This window comes from Oreochromis aureus, linkage group 22 (genome assembly GCF_013358895.1).
Source record: "Oreochromis aureus strain Israel breed Guangdong linkage group 22, ZZ_aureus, whole genome shotgun sequence".
NCBI classification, from domain to species: Eukaryota; Metazoa; Chordata; class Actinopteri; order Cichliformes; family Cichlidae; genus Oreochromis; species Oreochromis aureus.
This window is the reverse complement of record NC_052962.1, coordinates 18,257,689-18,277,100: the sequence shown is the minus strand read 5'-3', so window position 1 is coordinate 18,277,100 and position 19,412 is coordinate 18,257,689. Positions and strand designations below refer to the sequence as shown.

General features: G+C 45.7%; 2 protein-coding genes across 5 annotated transcripts; one reads left to right on the top strand and one right to left on the bottom strand.

The window, feature by feature from the left end:
• Positions 1 to 524: 524 nt before the first annotated feature.
• On the top strand, positions 525 to 10,228 carry arpp21 (cAMP-regulated phosphoprotein, 21). Of its 2 annotated transcripts, none has more exons than XM_031729310.2 (20): positions 525 to 762; positions 4,218 to 4,383; positions 4,542 to 4,707; positions 4,803 to 4,841; positions 4,956 to 5,021; positions 5,106 to 5,220; positions 5,408 to 5,546; positions 5,851 to 5,988; positions 6,074 to 6,173; positions 6,280 to 6,375; positions 6,466 to 6,503; positions 6,700 to 6,750; positions 6,995 to 7,185; positions 7,659 to 7,790; positions 7,959 to 8,077; positions 8,212 to 8,286; positions 8,367 to 8,528; positions 8,648 to 8,741; positions 9,496 to 9,602; positions 9,737 to 10,228. In XM_031729310.2, exons 3-20 carry the CDS (start codon positions 4,546 to 4,548, stop codon positions 9,893 to 9,895), a joined length of 1,983 nt encoding a protein of 660 aa, XP_031585170.1. In that variant the 5' UTR covers positions 525 to 762; positions 4,218 to 4,383; positions 4,542 to 4,545; the 3' UTR covers positions 9,896 to 10,228. The 2 variants fall into 2 exon arrangements, with proteins under 2 accessions (XP_031585170.1, XP_031585169.1); XM_031729309.2 differs by having other exon boundaries at positions 6,277 to 6,375.
• Positions 10,229 to 11,398: 1,170 nt separating this feature from the next.
• cyhr1 (cysteine/histidine-rich 1) lies at positions 11,399 to 19,275 on the bottom strand. Of its 3 annotated transcripts, none has more exons than XM_031729308.2 (7): positions 18,759 to 19,275; positions 18,153 to 18,502; positions 17,008 to 17,102; positions 16,187 to 16,330; positions 14,961 to 15,172; positions 14,622 to 14,800; positions 13,322 to 13,534 (listed from the first exon to the last, which is right to left on the bottom strand). In XM_031729308.2, the coding sequence occupies exons 2-7, from the start codon at positions 18,438 to 18,440 to the stop codon at positions 13,322 to 13,324; spliced, it is 1,131 nt and encodes a 376-aa protein (XP_031585168.1). In that variant the 5' UTR covers positions 18,441 to 18,502; positions 18,759 to 19,275. The 3 variants fall into 3 exon arrangements, with proteins under 3 accessions (XP_039461758.1, XP_031585168.1, XP_039461757.1); XM_039605823.1 differs by having other exon boundaries at positions 18,153 to 18,487; XM_039605824.1 differs by having other exon boundaries at positions 11,399 to 13,534; positions 18,153 to 19,273.
• Positions 19,276 to 19,412: the final 137 nt, after the last annotated feature.

The following is a 19,412-nucleotide window of genomic DNA, read 5'->3' as shown; positions in this document are numbered from 1 at the left end:
CTCTGTTTAGTTTATATAATGTATTTACATGTATGTTTGCATATTTCAGTAAGTTCCTGCACCTATTTCCAATTTCCCTGGCAAAATAAAAAGAAATCAGGGGTGGCTCAAAAGTTTTGCACAGTACTGGCTATTATTTGGAAATGTACTATTAGCATAATATTATTAAGACTACACGAGCTTCATTTTGCAGTAGTAGCTAATGGAAGTAAGTTATCTTAACTATAAATAAATTATATGAAAAGCACAGTCTCTTTTTTCCCCTTGCTGTAATGGAGCAGCTTGGCCCAAAACGCTGGCTAATACTCAACAAAAGTAGGCTACATGAGGTAACAGGGTACATGAGGCATATTTTTAGCTCCGATAGAAGAGAATTCAAGTGTAGTTAGTGATTATTGCGGTAGTTGTAAAGGAGGCTGCGCCGAGTTGAAAAGAGAAACAGCCGCTCCTGCAGCGAGGGAGACGCAGGGACCGAGATGGAGATGAGTGGGCTGCTGGAGGGCCGGCTCTTGTGCATTCCTTGCGCGTGTGTGTGGGCGCGTGGCTCAGGGTTCAGAACTGTCGGCCCTCCTCCTCTCTCTCTCTCTCTCTCTCTCCCTTCATCCCTCCCAGCTCCTCTGCTCCGACAGAGACAGGCAAAAGGCGGAGGAGGAGCAACGGAGCTCACAATCAGCAGACGCAGGGTGTACGGCTGTCTGTCGGTCTGTAAGCTGCTCCGGCAGAAGCACCGCGGAGGGAGCGAAGACATCAGCCCGGCTCACGGTAAGCTAACTGACGCTGTCTCCGCGGTTAGCTCGATTAACGGTCACTCCGCCGGCAGACAGTGACGCTCCTCTCTCTTTTGATGCTGTTATGTCACCTCCGTTTCCTCTTCGTATCACTTACTTTTTTTTTAATCACACCGACTCATCGACTTGGGTTGAACATTGTTTTGTAATTTGGCTCTCCTTTTTGACAGCGGCTAACACCGGTAATCTGACAAGCTAACTGCGCCCCGGGGCGCTGCTATCAGCCGCTATCAGCCGTTAGCGACACCGCGGATTGATAACCGCCGATAAAAGCCTCTTGAGTCAACTCAATATGCGTATTATTACTTTAGTAAAGAGGTCCTTTGTTTTCTAAAAAAGGAAAATTCGCGAATTTATTAATATTTCTTATTTCCTCGTGTGTGTTTTTTAGTGTACAAATGTCAGTTTAAGTTGCCCCTCCTCTATAACATCCACATTATTCCTCCTGCTTTACATCCGCCTTCCTTCCGATTCACGCTGACAGCACGGTGAAGTCCCGGAGCAGGAGGTCCACTCCCTGCCCCTGGTGTAAAAATAGCCCCGGTGTGTCAGCTTAATGCGACACACGCTCCCACCGGCTTTCTAGCTTCCAGGACCCAGAGAGAGAGAGCGAGCCGCAACCCGAAAGTAGACCGCACATGCCCTATCAAACACCGGCCCGTCCCGCTATGTGGGTCAACAGGATGCTTCGAAGTTGTGCATGAAGATGACACCTGTTTCTTGCAGCCTACTTTTTTTTTTTTTTTTTTTTTTAAATGTGTGTGTATGTTTGTTTTAACCCTCTATCGCCAGCCCTTTCCTCCCTGATGAGCTGCATGTATGTGTGTTTGTATCTGCATGTATGCACAGTAGGTGTTTTCCTCGCCTTTCCTTCGACTTCAGCTGCAGACCAGTGCAGCTGTACCCGCAAGACACTTAAGTGATAAGACTGCTGTGGCCGCCCAGGTGCTGTAACCTAAATCTCACATGTGTAGCCTAGTTTCCTATGCATCTCTCACTATCTTAAAGTGGAGGGTGCAGCAGCAAGGAGATGAAGTAAAAACCTGCAAGCAAGATGGAATGAATATATACTGTATGTCTAAACAAAAAAAAGAGGCACCTTTATATTATGCAAGAGGGGAAACAAAAACAGCCCAATTAGGAGCTTGTGGGGGCAGAGGCTGCACACATTATGGATGAACAAAGCGGCGAGTTTGCCTCGAAATTTCTCAGTTATTGTTTTAACACCAGAGAGACTTGCTCTCTCATTTTCAGTCTGTCACTGAGCCATTTCCTAATGAGCTCCCGGGCTCAGGGAGAAAACATATGAAATCTTGTTTTAGATTCAGCTGCAGCCTTTAGAGACAAAACACAAACAACAGCAGCAGCTCCTGTGGCCAGAGGCAGTGAGGATTTTAATTTTTTTTTTTAGTTTTTGTAGGTTTTCTTGAGATGGAGGGATGCGAATGAATTCCTCGGAGGTGCTAAAATGTAAAGATAAATGTCTACAAGTGTAAAGAGAACACAAGCAATGATGTGGATCTCTGTGTTAAACGATGCATGGTAATTATAGCCCTGCTATTCAAAGGCAGATTTTTTCCCTCTCTCTTTCTCTTCATTGGCCTTAATTACAAACATGGCTGCATCAGGCTTGAGGACTTAATATAACCCGCTTTAGCTGACAGTGGCCATCTAAAGTAGTTTCTGGACATTTTCCCCCTGGTCCGCCTGTGTCTCAGTGTGTATAAGCCAGGCAGCTTTTGGCTGGAGAAGAAAGGTGTCCTGGTGAGTAAGTGGCTCCGAGGCTGGAGGCTTCGGGGAGAGCAGCAGATGGATGATGATGTAGCGGGTACTGGCGCTCCCTGCCTCCCGCTGCCATCCGTCACACGCTAATGATCGTGTCACACCTTCTCCCCGGGCGGCCGGCCACTTTCTGCAGTGCTCAGCGCAAAAAAACTGGTAGCTCCACTCAAATCCTCTCTTCACGGCCGTCGGCTGAAAAGCTCGGAGACAGACTGCACGGCGAGCCTCTCCCTCGTTAATTCTTCACTCTTCTCGCTCGCTCTCCATCGCCTCCCGTCACCCCTCTTCACCTTTAAAGTCTCCACAGACTGCTTCCTCATCTCTCTTCATCCCCTGTTTCCCGCACCTCCCATTCGTCTTGTTTTCCTTGTAGTGCATATCCTTCCCCAGCCCCGCTCCGTCTTTCCATTTCTCCTCTCATTGGTTGAGGTATAACAGCAGCTTGCTCCCTCTCATTTAATACTCACTTTATCTTTGATTGTTTGTCGTTTACTGCTCGCCGCCCCTCCCCTCTCCGAGGTGCAAGGTCAGGGTCGGCCTCAGGCAGCGCTCATGAAGCTGGTCTGTTTTGGCTGAAGGACAGTTCAGCAGCAACTCGCCAACATCATGCTGGGGAGTCTCCGAAATGATGCCCGTTTGAGAGTGTGTGTGTGTGTGTGTCTCTGAAATGCATCTTCTGTCTTAGGATCACAACGCCAAGACAGAGAAACGGCTTTTTTCCAGCTTTGTGTTAAGACATCAAAACTAATATCAGCAGATGGTCATATCAGTATGTTTGGAACTATAATCAATACTACACATCAGTCAATTATGATTCACCTTCTTTAAGTAGTACGTAAAAAGTTAGACCAAGACACACCATGTTTAGAGTCTCCTGTGTGCCATACTGAAAATAATTCCCTTTCTTTTGCTGTCATGTACAGTGTTTCATTTCACTGGAGCATAAACACCACTTTGGTTGCACATGGACTGACAGACGATTTTTTTTTTATTATTCTTTTTAAACAAAAAAAGGCTGCCATCATCTCCAGTCGGGTGTTAAATAAGCATGCTGTGGGACTCGGCATCCTCTGAGCTCGTTATTCTGTCCTGGGTGTTACAGGAGTAAGTGTCCCCTTGAGCTGTGTCTTACAGCAGAATTCGGCCCCGTTGGGAGAAGATGGAGGAATGCCACTGCGTCGTGCCCGTCTGTCTATCTCTTTGGTCTCAGCTATGTTCTCACCACTGGGATCAGAGACTCAGCTTGGTATTCTAGGAATATCAGAGCGGGCCGGATCGGGTGATACTCTCCACAGCTGCTGCTTCTAAGAAAAGCTCGCAGACAGGCTCGAACGCAGACACGCGCACACACGTAAATACACACAGCGAATGCAGCATCCGAGCACTGGCCTGCGCGTTACCGCCACCGATACACGAGCGCGTTTACTGTAAACCGCTCGCTGGTGTTAGGCAGCGATTAACTGTGACGCCAGGAGAACATTTTGGAAGCAGAGACACACAAGCTCAGCTACTTGATCTTCTTGATGTCATTTCCAGCAGCTTTATGCTCCGAGTGTGTTCGTCAAACTGTGTAGTGCAGTTTCTGCTGTTAAATGACCACTAACCGTTTTTTTTCTCCTCCCCTCCTGTGTTATTTGAACTCTTCAGGCTATTTCCCCCTCTCCAGTAAAGTGCCGGCAGAGAGAGAGAAGAACAGTAGAGGAGGCGAGCAGAGGCGGAGACGATAATTGTGTTTCTGGCTGCCCTGTGGGAACATGGGATATATGACCTCATCATTCACCTGTGAGGCTCAACAGTAAACAACTCCACATAGGTAGGAAAAATGTGCCCCCACACACAAACACACAAACAGAAACTCATGCAAATGCAGGCAAAAATATCTTTAAATAGCAGTAAAATATACAAATGCAAACACCCACTGGGTAAACAGGCTCAGAGTGGAAGTTGTTTTTTTTTTTTTTCTGTTTTCAGAAGGATGACTGAAGCAGTTGTAGCAAGTACAGATGTCCTCCTAAAGCCCTCCGTTGTCACGTCATGTGATGTCGTCAGCTGCCCCTCCCCTACGTCACAGTTGCCCCCGTGCAATCAGAAGGAGGGCGTGGAGTGTCAGAGTGACTTTAAGAAGCTCGAGCAGCAGGTAAGTAACACTAAGCGTGGATCCACTGAAAATTATGCGTTCCCTCCACCGATGCCCGTTCACGCTGTTATAATAAATTGTATCTTTACTTGCAGAAACAGTGCAGCCAGGTTCAACCAAAGAAAAAAGTCAAGGTAAGCTAAAATAATTCTGCCTCACATTATTCATTCTTTCTAAAATATTGATTGCATTGGACTCTATGAATTCATAATATTGCTTGTGTGTGTGTGTGTCTGTGTGTGTTTCAGGCTAAACCAAAGTTAGTGCGTGCTGAAGCTGTCTGCGAGGACTGCCCACCATTTGAAGAAACCCAGGTAACACACGCACACACATAATCACCCACCTTCTCCTCATCACCATCACCACCACACTCAACGTATTCTTTCTTTCTTTTTCAGGCATCTCCAGACGCAAACATCTCATCGAGCTGCCATGACAACAGGAGAACTTCCTGTAAGGAGGAAGAGCAGGAGAAGAGCAGCACAGATCCAAAGAAACCTTCACTGTCCAAAGGTATGTGTGTGTTTTCTGAAATAACTCATAAAAGAAAGAAAAGAAGGAAGCAAATAAAATGTAATAAAATTGGACTCCGTGCCGCTATTTACATGTGACTCTCCTGGGGTGTTTAATATTGCGGTGTAATTTCGGATTGTGTTTGTTGTCTTATAACACGTCCTGCCTGTGCCCGTGTCGCTCTCAGAGTCCAGTGTGGAGTACACCGACTCCACCGGCATAGACCTGCACCAGTTTATCGTCGACACCCTCAACAGCAACCCCAGGGACCGCATGATGCTGCTTAAACTGGAGCAGGAGATGACTGACTTCATCACCAGCAATAGGTGTGTGTGTGTCTGTGTAAAGGACACCTTCACTGAGCTTTAAAAAAAACCCCATCATGTTTTAAAGATTAAGTGTGTCTCTATCCAGGTATTATGTTATAATTCTGTCTCTACAGTGCATATACATATATATATTTTTTTTATATATATTTTTTTTTAATTTTTGACCTGATATGATGAATATGTTATGATAGCGCTGGAATGTTAAAGTCTATTCTTTTCTCTTTCACTTTCACCTTCTCACTCGCTTTCCCTCTTCCTCTCTTATTCCCGTATCTCTCCTTTTGTTTTTCCCCTCTCTCAGTCCCTTTAAAAAATTCCCTCACATGTCATCCTACCACCGCATGCTGGTCCATCGGGTGGCGGCCTACTTTGGTATGGAGCACAACGTAGACCAGACAGGCAAATCTGTCATCATCAACCGGACCAGCAGCACACGCATGTAAGCAAGCACAATGTGCATTTCTCCTGTAGCTCGCCACTTTTCAGTGCAAACTTAACAGCAGTCCTGACTTCTTTTGTCAAAGACCCGAGGAGCGTTTTGTGGACAAGGTGCATAAGGACAAGTCGGAGGAGATCCAGCAGTGGAAAACAATCCTAAAGAGAGACAACAGCTCAGATGACCAGGTCTGTCTGACCTCCTATATTGCAGCTCATTTGGGAAATTTCCATCCTAATTGACTTTGATCCCATTGATGATTTCACCTGGCCTCTCTTTCCTTCCTCGCAGCAGAAACGTCTCCACCCTTTCCAAGAGAGGCAAAGCAAGTCGGTGGAGGAGAGAGAGGAGGAGTACCAAAGAGCACGGGAGCGCATTTTCAACAAAGAGGTGAGAGAAAGAGAGCGAGGAGGACAAAACCGACACAGCGGCACGGGCACAAAAGGGATTTTCACTAATTTCTCTGCCGTACTTTTACAGCCGTTCTGCACCCCAGAGAGCGCCCATGCAGAAACCAGGTAACCTTGCCTGCAGTGCAATTTTTCCATTTCAGCCTTTCAGCTTTTATATTTAGATGAGAACATTTATGTGTGTGTGTGTGTGTGTGTGTGTGTGTGTGTGTGTGTGTGTGTGTGTGTGTGTGTGTGTGTGTGTGTGTGTGTGTGTGTGTGTGTGTGTGTGTGTGTGTGTGTGTGCGTGCGTGCGTGCGTGCAGGCATGTGGACGAGTACTATCCAGATGCTGAGGCCCGGAGGAGACTCTTCAGGTAGAGCTTCGTCGGCACAGATGCACGGTCATTTATCATCTTAATTTGGTCAGCCTGGCTGGCACACAGCTTTTCAGCAGAAACAGGAATAAGACCCAGATTTTATTTCATGAGTTTGTGGGATTCAGGGTTTAGGAATCTTGGTACAAACGAAAGGTTTTCAAGATAATTTCGGTGGCTTTTTAATGGCGCACCTCTCATGCGGTAATAAAGGCAGTAGGATAATTCTGGATGTGCCTCACAGGGGGAGCCGTGACAGCTCAGGCTCCAGCTGGACAGGCAGCAGCAGGCAGAGCAGCACAGAGACTGACTGTCGCTATAGCAACGACCCCCGACCTTGGAGCAGCACAGAGTCAGATTCCTCCTACCAATGGACGAGTGCCGCCCAGAAGACTCGCCAACCTGCTAACAACGGCTGGGACGCACGAGGTGCAGGTGCGTCTTTTTTTTTTTTTTTAAACTTCGTCTCAGCGTAACATTTAATGACTTTGTGACACATCCTGTGTCACACGTTCAAGGTGTAAATTCACTCATCAAAGGGTGAGACGTTTCGGTTCATCCGCACCTGAGCGCTCGAGTTTGCGTGCGCAGACATCAGCGCCATCGCCGCACTTGGGAAAAATCGCTGTTTATAAATTAGCGGTTGCATCTAATTAACGAAAAGCGGTGGAAGTTGTGGTGAGAAAAATTTTAACTCGGTCCATGAGCGCTCGCACACCATAGCTGTAAATTTTCACACAACACCTCCAGCCTTCTTCACATCTTCAGGAAGAACAAAACGTCACTGAGACAGCGCCGAGGGGCCATGCGCTATGTCTGTAGCACAGACAGGTGGGGTGTGGAAATGTGGTATCTGTTAAGTGGTGTTATAATAAAACTCCCTCCTCTCATCTTTCAAACGCTCCCAGGCTCCATCTCTCTGTACAGACTGCCACCCACTTGTCCTCACTCTTCTCCTCCCATCATGGAGGAGCAGGCACCCAGCTACATTACTGAGAATGGGATCCCGCCGGGAAGCATTTTAGTGAACCCACATACTGGTACATGCACGCACGCGCACACACACACACACACACACACACACACACACACACACACACACACACACACACACACACACACACACACACACACACACACACACACACACAGAGGTAGTACTTTAAAGAAGACAAGCACATTTTCATACCCAACCTTTGACCTCTCAGGGCAGCCTTTCCTCAACCCTGATGGAACCCCGGTTGTGTACAACCCTCCAGACAATCAGCAGCCAATCAGGAGCCAGACTCAGCTGCAGGGCTCCCCCCCTCAGCAGCCACAGCAGCAGGTAGCACACATACACACACATGCACACACACACAGCAAGATGTGCTTTACATGGAAGACACAGTCTTGCTGACACTCACGCACATGCCACTGTTTGTGCCTTTATCTCTGTCTCCATATGTGTGTCCCTCTCAGGTGCTTCAGTACTCGTCTGTCTCTTACACAGCTCCACAGATGTTACCTGTCACCCCCCCACAGCCATACTCTACAGTATGTATCGCAGCGCGGCGCCTCCACTGCTGTGCGTTTGAAGTATTGTGCGCATTGACCTCCTTTCTTTTGACCTACAGATTGAAGAGATCTCCTCACAGTTTGCTCATGTGAGCTGTCAGTCAGCGGGTGAAGCCCCGCCCCTCTACCCTTCCAGTCAGGGTTACATCTATGCAGCGCCTCCCCTTCATCCTCCTCCTCCTCCTCCCAACCCTGCCAGCTACTGCCAGCCCTCACCTCAGGTAAGGATACACCAGCGCTTTATATCTCAGGTGTCTTCTTAGGTAAATATGGACATTTTAAAGGAATAATTACAGACCATCCTACACTGAATAAAGCTAGTTTTATAAATGTCCTATAGGTGCCTGTGTATTTTTACCCTACCTCAACTCAGCATGGATGCAGGCCTGCCTCACCCACTCAGCAAGTCCACAGCCAAGCTGTTCAGCCAACAGGTACATTCTGCCTGCGTATGTGTGTGTGTGTCTGTGTGAGAGAGAGACACACACAGAGAAAACAAGCTGTGGCAGTAGAGGAGGGGGCCGTTACACTGTCAGAGATGTAGTCTGAGGGTCTCACAGTGAACCGGTCTCTTTTCCTGCTGCTTCTATTCATCACAGTGACAAAGAGCGAGAAGACACAATTCAGTTCCGTCATCTGCGGCAATTTACGAAATAAATTATTGCATAAAGTTGGCAGGAAATTTAAATGACTCCATCAGCCGGACTGAATGAAGGATGGAGAAGATGCAAGTGTAATTTCCCAAGCAGCGCCAAGTGGAATAAACTGCATCCCACCAAATTTACCACAGATAAAACTGTGGAACAAATTAGATATTATTTTTAATTTGCTCTTCTCAAAACGAGAAAACAGAATAATGAATGAGTGTCAAATAGAGGATATAGCTCCACTCACTATAATAAAACTCTTGTTTTCCATGAAAGTCATATTCAGTCAGCTTAATTTCTTTATAATGACCACATTCTAAGAACCACTGATCTACACATTCAAGACTAATTATGGTTCTATGTGTATTTTTATGGTTTCTTAAAGCAGTATCGAAGCCTCAAACCAGATCTTGCATCTCCTCTGACGTGTTCTTAAATATTTATAATGGTCTTATGTGGTTAATTTCTTTCATTAATCCCAGTATCATATCATTAATAATGTTCTTCTTTTTTTTATATATGTGTGTGTGTGTGTCTCTAGGAGGTTATGCCCCTGCTGTGAGGGTGCAGCAGTCTTCCCACACCCAGCCCCAGGCTGTACTGGGCACCTACTCACCGGTTGCCTCCCATCAGTGTAGCATGGTTCAGGTAAACACCCAAAAGGTCTCATTGGGCATCAGTCTGAAGCTGCTTGAGCCCAGAGAAGAAACCCTCTCACTAAATGCTTCTTGTAGCTGTTCCCAGCACCAACTTTGCTTCTTTCTCTCCCTGTCTCTCTGCAGGGAGGCGTTCCGGTGTCCTTTCCCCAAAGTAAAGCTGTGACCGGGGTAGGTGGGGAGACTGGTTACTGCTGCGTGGTGCCCCAGCCCTCCCACCTCAGCGGCTGCCACCCTTCTACCTGCGCTAACCTCAGCACGCCGGCCTGGAGTGCACAGTACTGATTGAGCAATGATACTTTAGTCAATGCGTGAACTAGCTCGCACGCACACATGGTTAACACACAAACACCTTTTTTCAACCCCCTGCCCCCCCTTTCCTGCTGATGCCCCCTGGATATGCTGTACACACACACACATGCACACACAGAGATAAATGTTCCACTGTACCAAAGCTTAAAAGTATATATAAGAGCTGCTGTATTGAATGCATAATTTATATACACAAATGGAGTTTTATATTGATATTAAATTATATATATTGTGTTTTAAGCAAATGCACTGTGTGAAGAGAATAAAGTGCTGTGGCTGGACTGATGAGGTCACATTTCTATATCATCCTGACTCTCTGTTTCCTCTGAACTCGATGATGATGATGATGATGATCATGCTAATGGCATTAGATGGAGCTGAGATGAGACGAGACACCAGGAAATAAAGCTCACTGTAGGAGGAGAGCCAAACGTACCACACACCCAGGACATAAACAGTCTTGATCTGTGCGCTGTGGAAAAGCCCAGAGTTTTGAAATAAAAGATTGATGGCAAGAAAGTAAAGGATTTACATAAAGCATATTGATTGGTATGATCCATCAGGATATTGGCTTTTAGATTAAGAGAGCACTGGTGTTACTAGGAGACTAAAATGCTCATGCAGTAACAGAAGAGCGAGCTTACAGGGCGCAAATTATACCAATACCATTTTTCACAGCTATGAAGCAAATGAAGGATTCCCAGTGTAAGACTGAGGCGCCCCCTCCTGTTTAAATACCCTCATTACACATCTTCAACAGTAAATTCTGTCTATTCAGGCCTTACAACAGCTGACTCTTAGAAACCTGTGCAATAAAAAAGAGAATAGTGTTTGTTTTTACCTTAATCACAGAAGACAAATGTTATCATTTCAGAATGTGGGAAAACAGCAAAATTATCAAAAACAAATACAGATTGTTAATTAAATAATAAAACGGACGACTAGTAATTTCAGCTTTGTAAATAGTCGCAGCAAGAGCCGCTCAGCTCTATTCTAGTGTCCCAGTAAATCAGTGGCACAGCAGCAGTGCCCTGAATGTGAAGCAGCTAAATGGGATTCAGCTGTCGTTTATTATTTTTACACCCGTGCTTTTCCTGCAGCATCAAGTCAAATAAACAAATCAGAACCCAACTAATTACAGCCCAGAAATCAAACTAGCTTTCACAGACACACAGCACTCCTCTCTTTTTAAGTCTTCAGACAGCTGACATCTCGCTGTGATGTAGCCACTTTCATGCAGGCAATAACTGCCAATGTGTTATTGTTCAGGAGCTGAACAAGCCATTTTGTACTAAAAGTTATTCATATCCCCCCCCCCCCCTTTCAAATTCAATGAAACATATCCATCATCCACACCGGGCCTTAAAATTAAATTTAGCTTTCATCTCTGCGGTGCTGAATGCATAATTTATACGGGCTGACGCCTTCGCCGAGCTGGGCCTATTTTTTTGCCCCCAACATTCAGACACGCAGAAGCAGGTTCCATGATCTTTAATAAAAGGCACATGTACAGCCATAGTGAGATGAGTGAGTCCACTGGCATAGAGACAAAGCATTAAAACACAGAAATACAGGAAGTAGAGGTCAGGAGGAGAGAGATCTATCTGCTTTACAGTAGAATCTACTTAAGTAACGTCGCTTCGTTTTCCTTCAAGTAAGTCTAACACTAATATGTCACCATTGTTAGGTAAAACACCACCTCTCTCCACACACACACACACACACACACAAACACGCACACACACCATCCATCACCACCTGAAGTCTGACCTTCAGAAAAAGCCTCTTGAGACGGCTGCGGATCTCTGAGCAGATGAATGAAGAAGTCCTGATCGCCCTGAGACTCTCTGAGGCTAGCCCTGCCGCACAGATTCGGGGTGCGAGGAGGGGATCGGGTGAGGGGGGGTGGGGGGTGTCGAGACAACAGGAACTCAGTCATGCTCCTGCTGAATCCCAGCACACACTTATATACTGTCCCTAGAAGTTCCTGTGTGTCAGTCAGTTTGCGGTAATTTAATGAAACCCAGTGTGATCTAGTTAAAATGCAAAGGTTCACCTGATTTATACCATAAACACACAAAAACAACAAAAACAACGAGTTAACTTAAGACAAACAAAATCTCCAGAAATGCACAATGAGCTAAAACAAAGTGTCAGAACTACACTGATCCTGTGATAATCCATCTGCTAGTTAACATTTCATTTTAGAGATGCAAATAACAAATAAAGACGATAATTGACCAAAAATTAACTGACACACTGTGAACCCCTAGGGGTACTTTCTTTTGGAGGGGGGGGGCTTTGAAGGTCTTGTGGTAGTCCAGCCATGCTAGTAATGTCCTCTAAGCTTATACTGCTCACCTGGAGACAAGTTTGCAAAGAATCTCACAGTTTGGATCTGTTTACACTCACTCACTCACTCATGTATGCACTACACAGGTGGCCGTTCACACGCTAAAACCCGACTAAAGAAAGAAAAAGTTCACAGGTACTTAAATACTCGGGGTTAAGAGAAAATAAAAATGGTATTAGTGTTGAAGGTTGAATATAACCCCCAGCTGCAGGAATAAGTCGAAGAACTAAAACACATGCACGCAGCCAGGCCGTCTCTCCTCTTGATGAAATGCAGACCGGGGGGGCGGTGGAGGTGGGATGATGAGCTTCACGGGGAAACTCGGGCGTACAGTGTGTAGAGGGAGGAGAAAGGACAACACAGATTAACACACACACTCCTTCACGTGCTCCAGCTCAGCAGAGTCGATCGCTCTGTTTTCACATTATCACGCGTCTTTGGGAAACCTGAACAGGTGAGCAGAGTTGAGGCTGCGTTCCGGGGTCCCCGCCACGCAACTCTGTTTCCCTCTCACCCACGCACACACACACACATGCGCACACAACAGCCACACCTGTTTTGGTTGGTGTGTGTGCTACCTTTGGCTGTGGGTGTCAGGAATTGAAAGGTCATTCACGAACCACAGGTACACACCAACCATTTGGGAACTTCCCCCCGCCCTCTCCCGCTCCTCCACTGCTGCCGACATCCCCACCCATGCCTTCGCAGGCTCCACCCCCGCCATCACAATCTCATATCAATGCCCACCCATCTCTATAGCAACTCACAGCTTTCCCGGGCAAGGGGTCTCACTATCTTTTAAAAGCAAAAAGGAGGTATGTGTAATTAGTGGTGTGTGTGTGTGTGTGTGTGTGTGTGTGTGTGTGTGTGTGTGTGTGTATAGAAGCGTGTACCCTGTGTGAAGGTGTGTGTTCATGTATTTGTTTTTGTGTTAAGAGGTATCAATGGTTCTGCGGTGTCTCTCTTTAATCATCACATCCTCTCTCTGACCCCTCACCCCCACCCCACCCCCTGCTCCATCTTCCTCCTCCGTCTCTCGCTCCTCTTTATTTTTGGACTTGGAAGATGAACAGGCGCAGGTTGATGTTTTTGGCGGCCAGCAGTTTGTTGCACTCCACCGAGTCGGAGATGGGCAGCGGGACGTAGTCGGTCTCGTTGGTGTCGTTGCTGAAGGAGTGGTGGTGGATAACCGGCTTGATCCACACGTCGTCGTAGGGGCCCTTCAGCAGGAGGAAGGAGCACTCCAGGACCGAGTTCACCTGTGGAGACACATCCAGGTTAAAGCAGGGGGCCGGCTCCAGCTCGTGAGCTCTAAATATCTCAGTGAAAACTCATCTGAAAATCTCTGAACTTTGATCAGTCGGTTGGCGAGAATAAGCAACTTCAAAGTATCGCTGACATATACATTTATCATCAGAAATGCCCATGGGCTCTTCTATTACCTCAAATTTTCTTTTCCATAACTGAATTCCTCGCCCTCATAATGCAATAACTGGTGGTAATTTTAGATATTGCTGCTTTTTTCACAAAAAAGAGAAAATATAAAAAAAATCACACATAAAAACACTCTTGGCCGTTCAGGCATGTCTCACTGTAACTGTAAAGGCAGCCATAATGCTGTGAAAATGTGCACATGTGTAGTAGAACTCCAACCTATAGCAGGGGAGGAAAAAAAGCCATTTTTTAAGCCTTATTTTATGAGACTGTATACATGCAATCCCACTGACCGCTGACACTGAAGTCACAGCAGCTTCTCTGTGCATTTGAACAGGGGTCTTGGGGTTGTTAACCTGCCTTATTTCTAACCTTTTGGTTTGTCTCTTCTAACCAAAAGTCTTTTAAAACTAAATAAATGTAGACTTCCCTTAAAGTTTTAAATAATGAGGTCATTGTGTGTACAACCAATCTGCCTAAACCCATAACGCTCTTTTCTTGGCTCTGTAATTTTGGCTATAAAATTACAAAATAGCTCTCATCTTTCAGAAACCATTTGAATTTTCTGTGTAGCCCAAAATGGTTGACGAGTTTCAGTAATGTGAAGCGCACATGGTAACATCTGTGTTCAAACAGAAGTACCTTGAGAATACTTTGTTCTACCATGATAAACCAAATATCCCCTTAAGCTCGTCTTCTCTTCTTTCCAAAACCGTTTGAAATTTGTCTCTTGCACAAACGGTAAAAGAGTCACGTTAGAGTCACGGTAACAGAGTTGATTATCTGTCTGTAAAGTCAGTTCCAGGACCTTAAGTGTCTCCAAACCTCTCCATTCAAACCACATCAGGCAAAGAGTGAAATCCAGCAAGCGTGAAGAAACCTAAAAATAAAGTAAGTGGGTAGCGAGTGTACCTTGCTCTTGAGGATGAGCTGGAAGGAGAGGGTGCGCTTGCAGGAGAGGTTGGGGTTGCGCTCGGAGTCGTTCACGCGGGCCTTCAGCACCCACGTCTGGTTGAGGACAGTGAAGCGCGGTGTTTCATAGTACAGACGAGTGATGAAGTCATCAGTGCGGTACGGCCTGAACTGCACCTCTGGGTGGATACACAAATGCAGCATGAATTAGAAAGGAGGAGAAAGGCTGTGACGAGGAGGGAAACATTACAAAAACTGAATTACAGGCACAGATATCACCAAACAAATTTATCCTCTTTTTTATTTTTATTTATTTATTTATTTGGAGGGGGGAGGTACCTGTAAACCCAATCTTCTCATAACACAGCAGGCTGAAGATGCTGTTGTACAGCTGCATGTCTCTGCGGTGGCTCTGGTCCATCTCTCCCAGTATTCCCATGAGTTCTGTTCCAGTCTTCGTGGGGTGCGAGCACTCACTCTCGTGTGCTGGTAGCTCATGAAAAGGACCCTGCCACGGGCAGCCGATCCTCTTGTACTTACACTGTGTCACCCTGGCAAGATAATGGTGGGGAAAGAGCTGAGCGCAAAGGAAGCAAACGTGTGGGTGTACATAAACGACATCCTTTCCACAGGTGCTTTGTGAAGAATGCGTGACACGTGTAGTTGGACGTTACAGTCACCAAAGGTATTAATTAACGTGCGCTGGGAACTAAAGAAAATTAATGCTGCACTAAAGATGAGACCCAACCACAAGGAATAAATGCATGTATTCATATTAGCTACATCCTTTATTATGCTTTTCAGCGAGAACATGTCAACACGTGCTATTAGTAATGTGAAAGGTACTAGTTAGTCTCTGCAGCGAGGCACGGCTAATTGAAGCCATGCTTACATAAGTCAACCTTCTGACTGGAAAGTTTTGGCCTACGTGGACATTTAAATAGGATTCCCAACAAAAACACCTGTAATCATGCACTGTAATTATGCCGTATTAAACCTCATATCTTAATGAGCAAACGGCCCCGAGAGTACGAGCCAACGTCAGCGCCTCCTCGCGGGAGACCGCCGTCATTTTCTGTCTGACCTGACCAGGGGAAAGAAAAAAAAAACAACAAAAAATAACACCTGGCGAAACGGCAGTCGTCATAGCAACACTCGCACAGATACCAGTATTCTAAGCAGGGTCACCTATCGCTATAGCAACAACCCCATAGGACTTCATGACGGGCCATGAGTATCACATACAAGATAATGCGCAGTCTGTAATCATGTTAGTGGTTTTTCTCCTCTGGAGTAGCTGCTTCACCACATTAACCCCGCGTGATCCTGCAGCGCATCAACACACACACACACACACACACACACACACACACACACTATCATGCTACTGTCACATGTCCGTATGTTTACTCTCCTGAGCCCACTTCATTTGATGCTTTTGGGGCCTTTTGTAAGAAAAGTGGCTGGAACTCATTTCTCACTTTCTCTGGCTACAAGTGCTGCAAAACTTGGAAAAACTGTCATTCTGTGTATGTATGTGTGTGTGTGTTTGTGTGTGTGTGTACCTGTCTTGGCACTCCTCTTTCTGGTGTCTCTCTAAGCTGGAGCGGGGGAACTGTTTTAGGCAGAAGGTACAATCTGTCGGCAGCTCACTGACAGCCTTCTCCACCGCGAGGTTCCTGCAGCACAGGTTCTTGCTGATCTCACACCTACACAAACAGGGAGAAAAAGCATAAATCACACCTCAGGGCAGGGGTATATTTAAGATTTGAGGTATGTAAAATATACTGACACAAAGTAAAGCCAAGAGCCACTGAGTACTATGCCTTTTGTTGCCAAGTGTATTATGAGGCTGAGTAAAACTAATTAAGGTGTTTTTGTGTTTGTGCAAAACTTCAGATGTCAGACAAACATGCTTCAATAAGCCTAATTAAAACTTCAACCATGAGAATGTTTCTCTTACAAGAGGCCCAGTACTAACAAGCAAAAGATGAAATATAAAATATTAAGCGGCAAATGTCGCTGGTTATAGTTTTGTTTAGTATGCCTTCTAAACATTTAGATCTACTCCAGCAACTTCTTCTCACTATAATGATTGTAGCTCCATAATAGGTGGGTACACAGGTGGCACTAAACTTTGCATGAACATTGTCACACATACAGCAATTATTAACATCTATATGTTTTCTTTTTAAAATATTATAAATCCAAATTCTTTTGATCCTCGTATATATTATATGTTTGTTTGATCATCTCCCTGCAAATGCGATGTTACATACCCGTTTGCGTTTCTTTCATGTGTCACGTTTAATTTATGTCACCCTTAAGCTTAACTTACCGGTCACCAAAATCTGGATCCACACTGGTATTTTGTTTGCTGGTTTACCTGCAGTTGGGACATGTGGCCTGTTCCTCCTTCAGACGAGAATCAGCCAGAAGGTGGATAAAACAGCCAGCGCACATCAGGTGTCCATTGGTACACTAGTAGGACAAAAAAATAGATGCTGATGGGTCAATCAGAAGGTCTGAGGAAAGCGATAAATTATCTAGTGATGTTGTTAAACAGGAAGAGACCTAGAGAATAAATATTGACTTAAATGTGTCAAATATTAATGAAATAACAGATCATATGTTACATGGGTTTATTTAAATAATAAACTGGAACAACTTATAAATATGAAAGAGTGGCCAGTTTAATTTATATTCATATTACAACAAATAATTTAGTGTAAAACCATTCAACACGTTTGCTTAAATGTTTGGTTATTTATAATTTTGGTTAAGTTGTAATACTGAATTGGCTAAATCTGCTGAACAGGCTGTCTGCGAAATATCTGACAGATTATAACTCAATGAAGAAACTATACTGAAAACCTTTTTTTTTTTTTTTTTACATAAATGATGTTATTTTCTGTGTGAAACTGGGCTTAACAAACCTAACTCAATACATCTGGATGCATGTGCAGAATATTATGTATGGAAAGAACATAGGGTTGTGTTTATATTACCAATAAATGTTAAAGATTAACACTGTGCAGTCAGGCATATAAATGCAGAGGACTAGCTGGACAATGACTGACTTAGCAAATGTGCTCCTTTGACATTGACAAGAGCAGTTTGGGGTCATTTTGTAGAAAGCTGGGGTAAAGGTCAAGGAAAGGACAATTTAGGTTTTGGGAGTCTTATGAGGGGTTGGGGGTGTAGTTTTTCTGTTTCTCTCTTTCTCTCTCTGAGGATAATTCACAGTATTATGTTATAAACTTGAGCCAGCACAGCTGACCACCTGGCCTGGTTGTGTCTGGTCTCTTGGCCTTATGGCTCAATCTGCTGTTGACACTTGGGGCCTTTGTCGGATCCAGTATCACTAAAAATAAATGGAGCTGGCCAACACATTCAACAGGTTGACAGTGGGGATTGAGGGTTGGGGACACATGGGGAGCTTCTATTATGAGGTTGAGCTAGTGTGCTGATGTTTGTTTAGGGTTGTGGGGTTGTGGAGGGGGTCAGATTTGTGATTGACAACATGTTTACCTGATATACAGACGCCTTGGGCAAGTCTAGGCACACGGTGCAGCACAGCACTGAGTACAGTCTCTCCTCCAGCTTCCCTGCCTCTCCCTCGGGTAATTTCACCCTCTTCTTGGGTGGCTCGTCTGGGTCTGGCTCGGGCCCTTCTCGACGTATCGCGACCTCCTCTTGCATGGCTGCGACCCCAGCGACAGCCTCCACAGCTACCCCCACGGCCCCGACCCCTAGGCCGGCCGAGGAGGAGCCAGGGGCGGCCGCAACGCCTACGTCTCGCTCTTCCAGTGAAGACATGACGGTGGCTTTCTTGAAAAGCCTGTTATGTACCTGCCGCGACCAGGCTGAGCCCGAAATACCTGCAGGTTAGCTCGAGGTTAGCTTACCACCTGTCAAGCTAACGGTCAGCTGACAGCAAGCTAACGTGAGCTAGGCTAGCGCTTCGGCAGTCAGGAAGGAATGCGGGCTAACTTATTGTTAACGCCACCCTACATTCACAAACTTGGATCTTAAACCGCCAATTAATGAGTAATAACGAGAGCATGTGCACAATGTAATCACGGCTATCTGATAAAAGAAATGTCGACTTTTTTTTTTTTTTTTTTGGTGACTTACAGTGAGGCTAGCAGACTATGCGGCTAGCTACGTTGACAAAAACACAGCAGTCCTCTCCCTCTGCCCAGGCAGAACAAAAACAACCCCGGCTCTCTCAGCTGTTGGTGCCCTCTCTCGACGCCGTTACTCGCAATGACAGCGGCTTACAACACCAGCGGGCCCGGCTCGGCTGCTCCCTGCGTCGGTACCGGCTGACTGTCCGCGGGACTCACGGGACGTGTCGGTGATTAAAGCTGCTGCTGGAGACAGTTCCGTTGGGACTTGTCTCTCTAGCTACACAGCCATCTTTGTTTTTTTGGTTTTTTTTCTCCTGTCCGTCTCCGACTTCACCCTGCACAGCCTTTTACGACTCAGGGTCAATTTCGTTAATACTCAGACAGGTTCTCGATTGAGGTTACTAGCAGAGACGCAGATATGAAAGTAAATATTTGCCTGTCTCTGCCGGGGCCTCTTATGCGCCAGTAACTACTATTGCACAGCCGTGAATGGGCTGACAGCGGAATGTTTTGTTGTGGCAGATGACTTGGGGTATTTAAAGAGTTTTTAAAGGCGCATGCGTAGTGTGCACCTGCGGGTCAGCGTATGGCAGGGCTTGAAAGGTGACTAAAACCTGATATGCGACGAAATTAGGGTACTACACTAAAGCACACATGC

Excerpts from the sequence above, each read along its gene's own strand:
- cyhr1 (XM_031729308.2), bottom strand. The coding sequence starts at position 18,440 with ATGTCTTCACTGGAAGAGCGAGACGTAGGCGTTGCGGCCGCCCCTGGC. Across the intron at positions 15,173-16,186 it reads AAAGAGGAGTGCCAAGACAG|GGTGACACAGTGTAAGTACA; the intron begins GTACACACACAC and ends TTATCTTGCCAG. Across the intron at positions 13,535-14,621 it reads AGCTCATCCTCAAGAGCAAG|GTGAACTCGGTCCTGGAGTG; the intron begins GTACACTCGCTA and ends GTGTCTCCACAG.
- arpp21 (XM_031729309.2), top strand. The coding sequence starts at position 4,546 with ATGACTGAAGCAGTTGTAGCAAGTACAGATGTCCTCCTAAAGCCCTCC. Across the intron at positions 5,989-6,073 it reads CGGACCAGCAGCACACGCAT|ACCCGAGGAGCGTTTTGTGG; the intron begins GTAAGCAAGCAC and ends CTTTTGTCAAAG. Across the intron at positions 9,603-9,736 it reads ATCAGTGTAGCATGGTTCAG|GGAGGCGTTCCGGTGTCCTT; the intron begins GTAAACACCCAA and ends GTCTCTCTGCAG.